Source organism: Anabrus simplex, chromosome 1, assembly GCF_040414725.1.
Source record: "Anabrus simplex isolate iqAnaSimp1 chromosome 1, ASM4041472v1, whole genome shotgun sequence".
In the NCBI taxonomy this organism is placed as follows: Eukaryota; Metazoa; Arthropoda; class Insecta; order Orthoptera; family Tettigoniidae; genus Anabrus; species Anabrus simplex.
Window position 1 is genome coordinate 1,276,448,734 of NC_090265.1, and position 15,080 is coordinate 1,276,463,813.

General features: G+C 43.6%; 1 protein-coding gene across 1 annotated transcript in view; it reads left to right on the plus strand.

Annotated features, from left to right (window-relative positions):
• Positions 1-446: 446 nt before the first annotated feature.
• The window catches only part of LOC136858695 (adipokinetic hormone/corazonin-related peptide receptor variant I-like), a 441,435-nt gene continuing 426,801 nt past the window's right edge, over positions 447-15,080 (plus strand). Inside the window, exon 1 of the mRNA XM_068225731.1 lies at positions 447-653. Coding sequence (XP_068081832.1) covers positions 447-653 — 207 coding nt within the window. The remainder of the gene's footprint in view (positions 654-15,080) is intronic.

Below are 15,080 nucleotides of genomic sequence, written 5' to 3' on the forward strand. Positions count from 1 at the left end.
CCTACTATCCGACAACAATTTCGTGTAACAACAAGAGTAACGGTTTCTACTAGAACATTGCGTGCATAGGCCCACCAAATCGGATATTCCGGAAGAGCATCGGCACATAATCCCCATAACTCAGGTGCTGTTTGGACCATCGGAGCAAGGGAAATGTGTTCTGTGGAGTGATGAGTCGAGTTTCAAATTACTTCGGTCCAATTGGGTTGTATGAGTGTGGTGGTGTCCACCCAGGGAACGACTTTTGCCAACCAGGAAATTTGGTGGTGAAGGAGTGATGATGTAGGGCGCTCTCTCCTACTTCGGCATGGGACCACCGGTTGTTTGTCTGTGGCAGCATCAGAACTCTGGATGATGAAATACTTCAAAATTTGTGGCATTTTAACGGAATGGACTCTACTTACTTCCAGGACGACAATGCTAGATGATATGTTTCTGTGGCTACTATGCAGTGGTACGCTGGCGACAATGTTCCTCGATTGGACTGGCCTGCACAGAGTCCAGACCTCAGTGCAACAGAACACGTTTGGGACGAAATGGACTGCCTGGTGAAGTCTCGGGAGGAGTGGTCCAAATCGAAATGTTTGAAGAAGGAGCGGCGACTAATCCCAGTGGATGTCTTCCACACGCTCGTCAAAGGCATGCCGGAAAGGGTAACTGCTGGCCGTGCGGTTAGGGGCGATAGGGAGATAGTGGGTTGGAATCCCACTGTCAGCAGCCCTGAAGGTGGTTTCCCACCGCTTCCCATTTTCAAATCAGGCAAATGCTGGGGCTGTACCTTAATTATGGCCACGGCCGCTTCCTTCTCACTCCTACCCTTCTATCATCCCATCGTCGCCATAAGACCTATCTGTGTCGGTGCATCGTAAAGCAAATTACAAAGAAGTTATAGCTGCATGAGGTGGCACTACGAGGCTCTAACGAGATGAGAACTAGCGAAGAAACGTTGTGTGCAGGTGCCCAGTTACTTTTGGGTAGATAGTGTACGTTAAATGCCGTACAGAACAAAACTGGGACACCGGATACTGTTATTAACCGAACCCACAGATATCCGTTCTATGCTGTGCTATGGAATATCCAGATCAAATAGACAAAAGCTGGCAACTGGCGAATCTATTGTTGTACTGACAGTAGTGCCAGACCTGTACAGCTGATCCCAAGCCAATACACTGGTAGAGCATCGGACGTCAAATTATGGGTACAGTTCATACTAGTGGCTAGCTGACCAGTTTTGTTCTGTATTTTTCATATACACTGACTGACAGAGCAAATGCAACACCAAGGAGGAGTGGTTCGAAAGGGATGACAGTTGGGGAAAAAACAGAGACGGCACGGACGAATAATTGATGTTTATTTCAAACCGATATGCAGGTTACACAATGCGCACGGCATCGACTCAGTAGGATGTAGGACCACCGCGAGCAGCGATGCACGCAGAAACACGTCGAGGTACAGAGTCAATAAGAGTGCGGATGGTGTCCTGAGGGATGGTTCTCCACTCTCTGTCAACCATTTGCCACAGTTGGTCGTCCGTACGAGGCTGGGGCAGAGTTTGCAAACGGCGTCCAATGAGATCCCACACGTGTTCGATTGGTGAGAGATCCGGAGAGTACGCTGGCCACGGAAGCATCTGTACACCTCGTAGAGCCTGTTGGGAGATGCGAGCAGTGTGTAGGCGGGCATTATCCTGCTGAAACAGAGCATTGGGCAGCCACTGAAGGTACGGGAGTGCCACCGGCCGCAGCACATGCTGCACGTAGCGGTGGGCATTTAACGTGCCTTGAATACGCACTAGAGGTGACGTGGAATCATACGCAATAGCGCCCCAAACCATGATGCCGCGTTGTCTAGCGGTAGGGCGCTCCACAGTTACTGCCGGATTTGACCTTTCTCCACGCCGACGCCACACTCGTCTGCGGTGACTATCACTGACAGAACAGAAGCGTGACTCATCGGAGAACACGACGTTCCGCCATTCCCTCATCCAAGGCGCTCTAGCCCGGCACCATGCCAGGCGTGCACGTCTATGCTGTGGAGTCAATGGTAGTCTTCCGAGCGGACGCCGGGAGTGCAGGCCTCCTTCAACCAATCGACGGGAAATTGTTCTGGTCGACATTGGAACAGCCAGGGTGTCTTGCACATGCTGAAGAATGGCGGTTGACGTGGCGTGCGGGGCTGCCACCGCTTGGCGGCGGATGCGCCGATCCTCGCGTGCTGACGTCACTCGGGCTGCGCCTGGACCCCTCGCACGTGCCACATGTCCCTGCGCCAACCATCTTCGCCACAGGCGCTGCACCGTGGACACATCCCTATGGGTATCGGCTGCGATTTGACGAAGCGACCAACCTGCCCTTCTCAGCCCGATCACCATACCCCTCGTAAAGTCGTCTGTCTGCTGGAAATGCCTCCGTTGACGGCGGCTGGCATTCTTAGCTATACACGTGTCCTGTGGCACACGACAACACGTTCTACAATGACTGTCGGCTGAGAAATCACGGTACGAAGTGGGCCATTCGCCATCGCCGTGTCCCATTTATCGTTCGCTACGTGCGCAGCACAGCGGCGCATTTCACATCATGAGCATACCTCAGTGACGTCAGTCTACCCTGCAATTGGCATAAAGTTCTGACCACTCCTTCTTGGTGTTGCATTTGCTCTGTCAGGCAGTGTATTTTACGTGTACTGTCCATACACGAACGACCATGTAGCATAATTAAGTAATTAAAATCTAGGGCGCTTGTTTAACTGCAAATTCAGTCCTGACCATGATAGCATAGATATAATAAAATACCTACCGAGCTCGATAGCTGCAGTCCCTTATGTGCGGCCAGTATCCAGTATTGGGGTGATAGTGGGTTCGAACCCTGCTGTCGGCAGCCCTGAAGATGGTTTTCCGTGATTTCCCATTTTCACACCACGCAAATTAAGGCCACGGCCGCTTCCTCCCCGGGCCTAGCCCTTTCCTGTCCCATCGTCGCCGTAAGACGTATCTGTGTCGGTGCGACGTATAGCCAATAGAAAATTTAAAAAAATAATATACCTTATTTTACGTCTTTGAACATCTTCTCCAATCATCATATTCTTAAGGCCTCGCCTCGTCACTGCAGCTTCTGTTTTGAGCTAATCGTTTCTGCTCGGAGACTTGCAACTCATCGTGTAGAAGTTGATAAACTACTTCCCTCCCTTCTCTTTTGCTTCTCCACGCAAATGCTGGGGCTGTACCTTAATTAAGGCCACGGCTGCTTCCTCCCCAGTCCTAGCCCTTTCCTGTCCCATCGTCGCCGTAAGGCGTATGTGTGTCGGTGCGACGTATAGTCAATAGCAAATCAAAGAAATAAAATGCCTTATTTTACGTCTTTGAACATCTTCTCCAATCACACATACATTATATTTAGCTACATACTATCACAGATAACACAACAATACGGACAGCCAGTCAGCACCTAAGCACTTGAAGATACGATCCGTAACGGGCAAGCAAATGTAAACGTGTCACCTGTCCAAAAGAATAGTAGAGCATTCCGTATCTCCAAAGCAATCACCAGAACTGTTAAGACATTTATCCCACTGGGTGACGAGACGCTGAATCCTTATCTGGAAGAAAAGCAGGGTTACGCTCGACAGAATCACATCTGTACCCAGTCACACACGTCGTCCTCCGATGCAAACCGATGTTCACGAATGTCTTTTTTTGAATGCTATTTGTTCGGGGCGTCGACCTATGAAAATCTTTTGCCCCTAATTGGACCATATGTGAGGAACCTGCGTGTATTATGTAAATGGCGGAAGTGTAAAGTGTTGAATGTGAGGAAAGGAACGTTAAGGACGACACAAACACCTAGTCCCCAGGCCAGGGATATTAATAATTTAAAATTAAAAGCCCCTGACCCTGTCGGGAATCGAACCCAGGGCGTCGGGTGACAGGCAGACACGTTGCCCCCTACACCGTGAGGCCGGATCCGTAAATCTCTTTCTTCAGCTCAAGCATGGGGTCACAATCCATGAACAACCCTATGAAGACACGTTCCAGAAACTGCGAAACACCAAGTCAAAACGCCCGTGCATGCTATCAAAAGGCATTATCATCTTTCATGACACCACTCACCCCACACTGCCAATTCTCTTAGGAATACTCTTCAACAACCTTTCTACAGCCCAGATATCGCCCAATAAGATTTAACTGTTAATAATGATGTTATTGGTTTTCTACGTCTCACTAACTACATTTTCTGTTTTTGGAAACAGCGAGGTGCTTGAATTTTGTCTAGCAGGAGTTCTCTTACTTAAATCTACCGACACGAGGCTGACGTATTTGAGCACCTTCTAATAGTACCGGACTGATTCAGGATCTAACCTGCCAAGACTGGGTCGGAAGGCGAGTGTCTCAACCGTCTGAGCCACTCAGCCCGACGATTTCACTTTTTCGGTAACTGTAATATAATTATATTGGGAGTGCAGAGCCAAATTTGACCTCTGGAGAGAGAATGCAAATTTCAAATTATTCTTCTACTTTTTCTTCTTCTTAACCTGTTTACGCTCCAGGGTTGGTTTTTCGCTCGGACTCAGCGAGGGATCCCACCTCTACCGCCTCAAGGGCAGTATCCTGGAGCGTGAGACATTGGGTTGGGGATACAACTGGGGAGGATGGCCAGTACCTCGCCCAGGCGGCCTCACCTGCTATGCTGAACAGAGGCCTTGGTGAGGAATGGGAAGATTGGAATGGAGATAGACAAGGAAGAGAGAAGGAAGCGGCCGTGGCTTTAAGTTAGGTACCATCCCGGCATTTGCCTGGAAGAGAAGTAGGAAACCATGGAAAACCACTTCCAGGATGGCTAAGGTGGGAATCGAAACCACCTCTACTCATTTGACCTCCCGAGGCTGAGTGGACCCCGTTCCAGCCCTCCTACCACTTTTCAAATTTCGAACCCGGGCCTCCGGGGGTGGCAGCTAATCACACTAACCACTACACCACAGAGGCGGACACCATTGAAAATGGCCGCTGAAATTTCCGGAGAAACGTTGGGAGCTATAAACCGAATTCGACCACGATCTGGTAATAAATTCTCGTAATATTTTGGGATATTTATGTAATGTGTGGATTTCGTCAAAATTCAATCAGTTACAAAACTTCAGTTAAACCCTTTTTCCAAAAACAATTGTTTCATGACATTATTGCCTTCCCAAAGAAAATTCCCTGTTTCTAATATAATATTTATGAGAGGTCATAGTTTGTGTCCATGTGAGTGCGAATCCAGAGCTTATTAGGAATTTGAGTGACTATCAATGTCTTCATGGAAGCCTTGAGGGTAGCGATGATTTATATGGAAGAACAACACTGTAGGTCCTTCTTCAAAACTTTCACCGCATCAGATCCTATGAAGAATGGAGTATTCGGTGAAAGAAAGAGAAGCACCACAAATCGCTTAAAATGAAAGATATCCCAGCGGCACTGCTATCACGGTCTGCAGAGTACAAGGTTTGAGCCTGATAGATGGTCCGTGGTACGTTGGATAGGAAAGAAAAAAGTGAGGAGCCTGTCATAAATGGAAAAGAATGCCACGCTCAGCAAGGGAGATGATGGTGGTGGTGGTGGTAATTATTGTTTTGTTTGCTAGTGGCTTTACGTCGCACCAGCCCAGATAGGTCTTATGGCGAAGATAGGGTAGGAAAGGCTTAGGAGTTGGAAGGAAGCAGCCGTCGCCTTAATTAAGATACAGCCCCAACATTTGCCTGGTGTGAAAATGGGAAACCACGGAAAACCACCTTCAGGGCTGCCGACAGTGGGATTCGAACCCGCTATCTCCCGGATGCAAACTCACAGCCGCGCGCCTCTAACCGCACGGCCAACTCACCGGTGGTTATTATTTAAAGAAGAAATACAGCTAAGTAAATATCATATATTAATATTCATCAGAAGGAAAAAGGGAAAGGGTCCGATATTACAAAAAATGAAGGTAACGGCCAATGAAAGGCATACAACACGAAAGCCCTGAAAATAAAAGATTCCCTAGCATACGCAAACGTAATTTCGTCGGGATCGGAAAAGAACAAAAGCTGATCAAGTGAGGTCGGACAGTATAGATGAAAGCGACGAGCATAGCACAAGTAAATGGAAGCAATACCAGGACTCAGCTATGGGCACCGCGGTCGCCAACCCACGCTCCCGAGTTCAGTGACCCTGGTGCCCGTTTTAGTCGCATCCTACAACTGGCGTGAGATACCGTGGGAGTTATTCTACCATCCCCACCCGCAGGGGGATCAACAAAGGAGAGCTGTCGTCGAGTCGAGGGCACTGAAGACTCTCCCCCTTTTTGTCATATTTTACGACAGGCAGAGGATAGATTTGGTATATATCATCACGAATCTAGAAAGTTGTACACCAATTATGTCAAACAGCTCTTTGAAATTCGCTGCATTACGCATGTTATAATTATATGCAAGACTCAAAACAAACTTGACTAGGGTACGGGTGTAGGGCCTAAAAGTAGCCTAAATATGCAGTATATATTCCATGCTATATGTGGTCCCAAAAATAGAACATATTACCAAAAATTCGTATTTCCAACGCAAGATTTTTGCCATTACATTTTTTACGATCTTATTACACCACTTTAATTAATTTCCTTGCCAGTCTTTTAACTTAATTCAATTACTCTGTGTCATAAATTCATTATCGATCATTAAACTGTGGTCAGTATCGAATATATTTGAATTCATACCACAGGCTTACACAATGGTGACTGAGACCATATCGCTGCTCCTGACAACCAATGAAAATCATATTAATTATTGGAAACAACAATACGCTGACAGTCCCCGAGGGAACAAAATATTTAATTGAAATAAAATGTGGAAAAAAGTGTATACCTCTTATTCCCCATTCATCTCAGCATTTTTGTATGTAGCAGTTTTACTATGCTGCTGGACATACGATTCACACCTTACTTTAACTTCGCACACTTCGCGGAAGAGGATTTTTCCTTCCGTAGTGGAGTATTCAACCCCAACACTTTAATGTAATTTCTTAGTTAAACACTTTCTTTATGTATCTTTATGTCAGCTCTATCACTGTTAAATATAATTATGAAGTCGTAAAAAGGTGGCGGAAGGAAGATAATTTAGGCGCTACCTGAAGTGGCCATGAGCCACAAGTGCTAAGACAGATAAGGAGATACTGTAAGCGCTGTAGTATTTTTCTTGTCTCTGAATAAGGGTTAAATTCCAGTGGATGTAAATATCCGCACTGAAAGTCTCACTCTAAATAAAGTTATTCCAAACTAAGTGATGTCAACTCCGACGAGATACAATAGGCGTCAACCACTCAGCTTTGAAGCCTGAGCTTCAAGCTTCGTCACAATGCCACAAACATTTTTACACAAGCAACATCGAATATCACATTCAAATTACAGTAATTTCTTTCTTTCTTAATCTGCTTACCCTCCAGGGTTGGCTTTTCTCTCGGACTCAGCGAGGGATTCCACCTCTACCGCCTCAAGGGCAGTGTCCTGGTGCTTCAGACTCTGGGTCGGGGGATACAACTGGGGAGGATGACCAGTACCTCACCCAGGCGGCCTCACCTGCTATGCTGAACAGGGGCCTTGCGGGGGGATGGGAAGATTGGAAGGGATAGACAAGGAAGAGGGAAGGAAGCGGCCGTGGCCTTAAGTTAGGTACCATCACAGCATTTGCTGGAGAAAAGTGGGAAACCACGGTAAACCACTTCCTGGATGGCTGAGGTGCGAATCGAAACCACCTCTACTCATTTGACCTCCCGAGACTGAGTGGACCCCGTTCCAGCCCTCGTACCAGTTTTCAAATTTCGTGGCAGAGCCGGGAATCGAACCCGGACCTCTGGGTGTGGCAGAGAATCACACTAACCACTACACCACAGAGGCGGACATCACATTCAAATTACAGTACATTTCTTCGTGCCAAAGGAGATCTTAAACCCCTAAAATACAGAAATATGTCCAAAACAATAAAATGTAGTAAAATTTATATGCCCTATAAAATAAGGCTTTATATGCTCAGAAATTTCCAATTCAAGCTTAATTACAACAAGTAGCCAAACCGGAAGACGGGAAAAATAAATACGACATTTTCAGAACCTCTGACCCCTAATCATGATGAAATCTTAAAATAATGCCATATACAAATCTCGTCGTTGTCCCAGTAAAGCAGGAAGCAATCATTCAAACACATTTAATATAAATATTCGAGAATTGTTTTCTGCCTTAACAAACAAATATAAAGAAAATTCACGGTGCTACAGCCCTGTTGGCCTTGGCCTACGATTTGACCAATGCTCAGCCTGAAGGCCTTCAGTTTACGAGGAGACGCATGGTCAATGTGACGAATGCTCTCGGCCGTTAGTCTTGGATTTTTTTAAACGGGGGGTCACATTCTGCACGTCAGATAGCACTTATTCGTAGTCATGTTCTAGATAACAATCCTTGACCTGGCCGATAATCAACCCGGCGTCTCCCGGTGAGAAGCAGGCATGCTACCCCAGGCCACGCAGCCGCCAGTCGTCATTTTCACTCTGAATTATATAAAAATCAAATGGTAATACACCGAGCTCGATAGCTGCAGTCGCCTAAGAGCGGCCGGTAACCAGTAATCAGGAGATAGTGGGTTCGAACCCCACTGTCTGCAGTTCTGAAGATGGTTTTCCGTGGTTTCTCATGTTCACACCACGCAAATGCTGGGGCTGTACCTTAATTAAGGCCACGGCCGCTTCCTTCCCATTCCTAGGCCTTTCCTATCCCATCGTCACCATAAGACCTGTCTGTGTCGGTGCGACGTAAAGCAAATAGCAAAAAAGTGATAATACAACAATCGGTATTTGACTCTTAGAAATATACAAGTTCGTCCTTACTATGAGACCCAAAGGAAGGTACATTTTCAACTTAAACATTACGCGGTGTCGGTATAAAATGATCGTTGGGTGCCAGGAGGACAAATTTCCTAAGAAATACAAATTCAGATATTTAGCAAAATGTATCACTTAAAATAAATAAATCACAGGTCGTGTCAGATGATTTCGTATTCAGTTCCAGATGGGAGGCCTCTTCTTACCCACACCTGAACGTGCTTTGGAGGATATGTTTATTAATTACTAAGCATGTAAAGACAACGAGATTGTTCAATTTACAGTTCTTACAACTATACAGCAGAAAATTCAGTAATATTCAATTAAATGTCCAGCTCCGTGGTTGTTCATGTTCATGAGGAATGGGTTCAATTCCCAGCCGCGCGATTTTTAATCTTAAACATTTCATTCCTTTGTATCGGGGACTGGGTTGTTCTGATATCCACAACATTCCTGGAATTTAAACATCACGTACAACAATATCCTCTTTCATAACAATACGCAGTTTCCCGTAAACGAGAGTTGCCGCCCTTCTTCAGTGGACTGCACCAGACTAGCGTCCGACTCGTTGGCTGAATGGTCAGCGTACTGGCCTTCGGTTCAGAGGGTCCCGGGTTCGATTCCCGGCCGGGTCGGGGATTTTAATCTTCATTGGTTAATTCCAATGGCTCGGGGGCTGGGTGTTTGTGCTGTCCCCAACATCCCTGTAACTCACACACCACATATAACACTATCCTCCACCACAATAACACGCAGTTACCTACACATGGCAGATGCGGCCCACCCTCATCGGAGGTCTGCCTTACAAGGGCTGCACTCGGCTAGAAATAGCCACACGGAATTAAACCAGACTAGCAATGAAATTCACTGTTAGGTTATCAGGATAATCTGTGGCTCGATATAACGCTTGCCCACTATTTACAGGCAGTAAACTGACCCTGGTAATTTATTAGGGAACGCATAGGGAATCATTTGAATCCTTGAAGAAGATATACGGTTGACTCACTAACTCTTCTTTTTTTTTCATATCAGAAATATTAGGTTACAGTACTGTGTTCCAGTCAGGTAACTATGGCAAAGTTCTTCAGTGTGGCATCATGCTGCGAACGGCATGTTGGTGAGAGGAGTGTAGTCAAGGACATCCGTTATAAACCATAAAGTTTGTCACCTTAAGGTTGAAGCGTGTAAGCTGGAGACATATTGTTGATATCATTCACTGCTTATCGGATAAAAATATTTTGGAAAATTCCGTCATTCTTGTTGATTAACTTCCCATTCGTGCATATTCAATCTGGGAGGAATATGAGTTGTCTGTAACTGGATAAGAGCAAAAACGGGGAATTAGAATGAGGAATGTGGAACCCAATACGATAATAGTTGCAGAGTGAGTGTTTATCGTATGAACTTACTTGTCTTGTCGACGTTAGCTGGGACCAATTGTTCCAGTAGTGTCTGAACGGCTAAGCTTACAAATTACATGTTGCTTGTCCAACCTTTGTCCCGTTTCCCTACGGGGTCGGGCATGAGGTGAGATGAACCTGTCGTGGTGGGTTTTTATGACCGGATGCCCTTCTTGACGTCAACCTCATTAAATGGGATGAAATGAATGACGTGATATATGATATTAGGGAGAGGATGAAACCCGTTGCCGCCACATACCTTACTCCTGTCGGATAGCACCAAGGAGTCTGCTCAAGGCTTAACTGCGGAGAGGTTTGGAATTTAATCCAGGCTTTTGGCACGCAATCTAGTGATTAGAAATTGTATACCTCCACCACCCCTCTGGCGGTGAAATTTTTTTCGAGCAACGGGACTCGAACCGGCTAACCTCGGTGTCAGACCGTTTAGACTTCAGCGTCTTAACGATCATGGCCACCAGGTGGGCTTTGTCATTACCAGTATTACATACCGTACTAAAATACGTAAATGTTACACATATATTAAACTAGTATATTCTCTTTAATATCATCTATGTGATTGACAGATATGGAATATGTTGCCATTACAACACTAAATACCTATGTATTCGCATGGCTAACGATCGACTCTATAAATCAATTAAATGCAATAAAAATTTAATTCACGGCTAGAGGGTGTTTGGTTTAAACCACGTACTAGAACAAATTACTCGTACCTGAGCACGCAGTTTACTGCATGAGTCGTATAATCTGTCGGGATTTACAGAAATATATCTGCAATTTGCTGCTTCGATATTCAAATATTCCAGTTACATTTCAACATAGCGGCAGTTACAATTTAATCTCATGTAACACAAGCGCTTTCTACCTGGTATCACTAAATAATTATGCAGATTCAAAATTCTACTGCTTGACTATAGTTCTATTTTTTTTTTTTTTTTCTATCTGATATCGTACACAGTTAATATCCTGTCTCTCATAGGTCAATGAACACGATTAATGGTCCATTGAAACAAAACTCTTTTCATCATAAGCTTCTGTATCATTTAAACGATTTTACGAATTTCAAATTAATTCTATTATAGCATGGTAATCGTAAGAGATACTTATCCATTACCGCACTACGTAGTTTCATCTACACCATCTCCTGGCCGTCATAAAATGTGACTAAAAAAGAGACACTCAGGGGATTTTAACTGAGTTGGCAATCACGGGCAAGAGGAAGTTCCTGATGACAACGGTATAGTAACCGGCACGTTAACGTGAACACGCTGTAAGTCTCGTGGCAAGATTTCGAACAGTGTGTATCCACTTGGTAAGGTAAATTTCTTGTCCTCATCCCGAGGTGGTGCAGCTCTTTCCAGGCACACCCCAACTGGAGGTGAGCTGCATGTACCATATCAAACACATACCAGAACTTCTGTCAGTTTTAAATTTCTGGCAGTACCGGGAATCGAACCCGGGCCCCCGAGGACGGCAGCTAATAAAACTAACCGTTACCCTACAGAGGCGGAAATACACTTGGTTAAGTGTCTACTTTAGTGATTAGCCAGCTACCGTCTATGTGCCTGGAAAGGATAACCGTGTAGAGGGGAGAAACATGATATGACTAAGTTTTGCCCGTATCAGGCTTTCCTGGGTGATCAATCGTTCTTTCGTTCAATCGAATATCTAATAGCTATCATCTTGTGATCATGATATCTACTTGTCGAGCGAGTCACTGAATTCTTCGTCTATGATCGATTTGGTTTTTTTATAACTTCGTATGACTGCATAGTATTCCAATATAGTCACCAGGGGATATTTTCAGCTCTCTGGAGATTTATAGGCAGTATCTATACAACTTGCTAGTTATATTCATTTAGCGGTCGCTACATTACTTCGAATTCATGATTGAATTTAATTAAGAAATTCCCCAACTATGTTCGAGAACTGAATTAGAGGTAAGTCTATCTGTGACATCGCGTAGAACTGCTGGATGTATACCAGCATTCTCTATTTAAGCCGTAAGGATGTGTGAAACTGGCTTAGTTAGTATGTCTGAATAGTACAGGTTCATCAGTAATGTCTTCTTTCTAGAAGATCAGTACGAGAAAACGTGACCACATATGGGTCATTGCACTCTAAATGGGGATTTAGGTCAAGACAATGTTCAGAAGAATATGACATAACCAGGGCAGTTGCCCGAACTCGGACCGGGTTTTCACAGCAGAACGAGTCCGTGACCACGTCTTTTGCAGAGATGAGATACTTACAGAACCAAACATGCTATTCGTACGTAACATGATGAAAGGAGTAATCAGCGGTGATTAATTCTAATTCCCGACTTTGCCAACAGCTTCTTAACCCTCTCCGGGCCGATGATTTCAGTTACTAACTTACTTTTATTTTACATCCCTAGTGGGAAATATCCCGGTGGCAATGGTCGCTTACGTTAATGAAATAATAAATAACATAAGTACCCAACAACGACAACAAAAACCAAGTAAATAAATAAACAAACAAACAAACAAACAAACAAGCAAACAAACAAACAAACAAACAAACAAACAAACAAACAAACAAACAAAAAGAATGCAACAAGCAATTAAATGGAAAGAAAATGTTACATTTAGTACATGAACCGAAAGAAAATTAAAAAGTCGACAAACTTCCAAAATAATGTGGTGATACAAGCTTTATTAATTACTTAATCAATGAACCTGTCTGAAAGGTTCTCGAGAGCATAAACTCTGTAATGTGGAACAGTACACGAGAAATTAGGAGGGCCGGGATTTAAATGCATTAGCATAATTTTTCCACACAGAAGATATATTGCAAAATGAGAAGGAACTTACTTGTGTGTCTTTGTAGGAGCAGTTTCTTTGCAATTTATTTTTGCCAATTTTGTGTGATATAGAAAAGGCTCTAAAAATGTTATATTGATCTAGGCACCAGTACTGAAACCTAGGCGCTACAAAATTACAAATACATAGGCCTGCATGTTATGGCTCTGAATTATAGCCACGGGTATAAAAATGTATATGCTATCCCTTAAAATGTTTTACAAAGAGGTTGTAGTTCGTGTGTTTTGTGTCTATGTTTATCTTCTAATTTGAGCAGTAGGTTATAAATTATCCACAGCCCTGGATGGATCAAAATTCTCTGATGCCGATCAATTCATGTTAATAAACAATAAATGATTAAAGCTGTCCGAATCCGCTGATGATCTCAAATTGCTTTTTTTTATTTATTAGGTTCACTAAACTAAACCCACTCTCACAACGAACTCATGAGGCAGATAACACAGACACAAAACTAAGAACGTGAATAAAATAGTAAATCTGACATCTTTTGATATTTTGTTCAAAAAGCTCGTTGAACTTCATTCCCTTGCCAAGCAATTTGCGGTCATACCGTTAGTGTAAAGTGCTTTACTTTTTCAAAGTCCATGGTAGAACCTAGAACTTGGTCCTTTAAGTGCTGCGCCAATATTTCTATCTATTTTCTCCAAAATTATCTATTTCCTTCCCTTATGGCCAGTTAAAAGTATAAAATATCCTGATGCACATTTCAATGCTATGTTCACTCTTGGAAAAAATTTCCTCTAGGTCTTTTTTTCTATCTGGCACCAAAGGTCCTTTTTAAGCTTAAAGAGGGACGCTGACACTACATTTCCTCCATTGTAATTGCACTGCCTTAACTGAACGACATTAACTACATTTGCCATTGAAGGAAAATCTGAAACTTTGAACATTATTCGGTGACGAATTTAGTATGGTTTGCTAGACATACAGGCAGGTAAACAAACGATAGAAGATTCTAGGCACAAGACTCGTATTTCGTCATTGCGAACTGTTCGCCTAGGAATTTTCAAGCACTTTAGGGCATCTTTTAACCATTCTTGTTCACTTGCGAGCATTTTTTATTATATTCAATAGACAAATGCCTTTTCTGGTGAAAAAGTGACGTTTTACTTGTTTCTCTGAGTACGAGAGTTGTGCTTTATTCCGTACCACCTCTAATGAGCTTGTGCTACCAATGTATTCGAAATTCAATTGATTTTACTCTGTTGAAGTACGTTATTATGTATAGCATGATTGTTTTACGCCTAGATAAGTGGCCCAATTTGTTTTCAGTCACAAAATAATTGGGATAACGTAATTAGCGTTTGGTATTGAGATTTTCATTGATCTTCTATGTCATCCGTGATTTTGATATCACTTCATTACAATACTACTACTACTACTACTACTACTACTACTACTACTACTAATAATAATAATAATAATAATAATAATAATAATAATAATAATAATCATAATACGTTTCCTCCCCTGAGAATAATGTGACATTGACGCGGTGGAGTGGATTGTGCAACGCTATGAAGCAGATAGCCTAACCGTACGTGCAACCATATCGGATGTGTATCTGTCGACAGACCAGGCTAGCGAATGGTTCATCGAAAAGGAGCTAGCAGATTTTTGAAAGTTGCAAGGACGGCAGTCTCGATGATTGACTGACATGGCTTTGAAATAATATTTAACATGACCTAGCTTTGTTTATACTGCTACGTGACTGAAGACAACGGGAAGCTACGTCCGTAACTAACATCCGAGCACATTCAGCTCTCTCTGTATGAATGAATCATGTACTGATGATGGCTTCCTCTCGAGTAAAATATTCTGGAGGTAAAATAGTCCCCCAGTCGGATCTCCGGATGGGGATTGCATGAGAGTGTGAAATTATCAGGTAGATGGATTCTGACATTCTGCGAGTCGGAGAGTGGAATGCTAGTTAGAACCATTGTG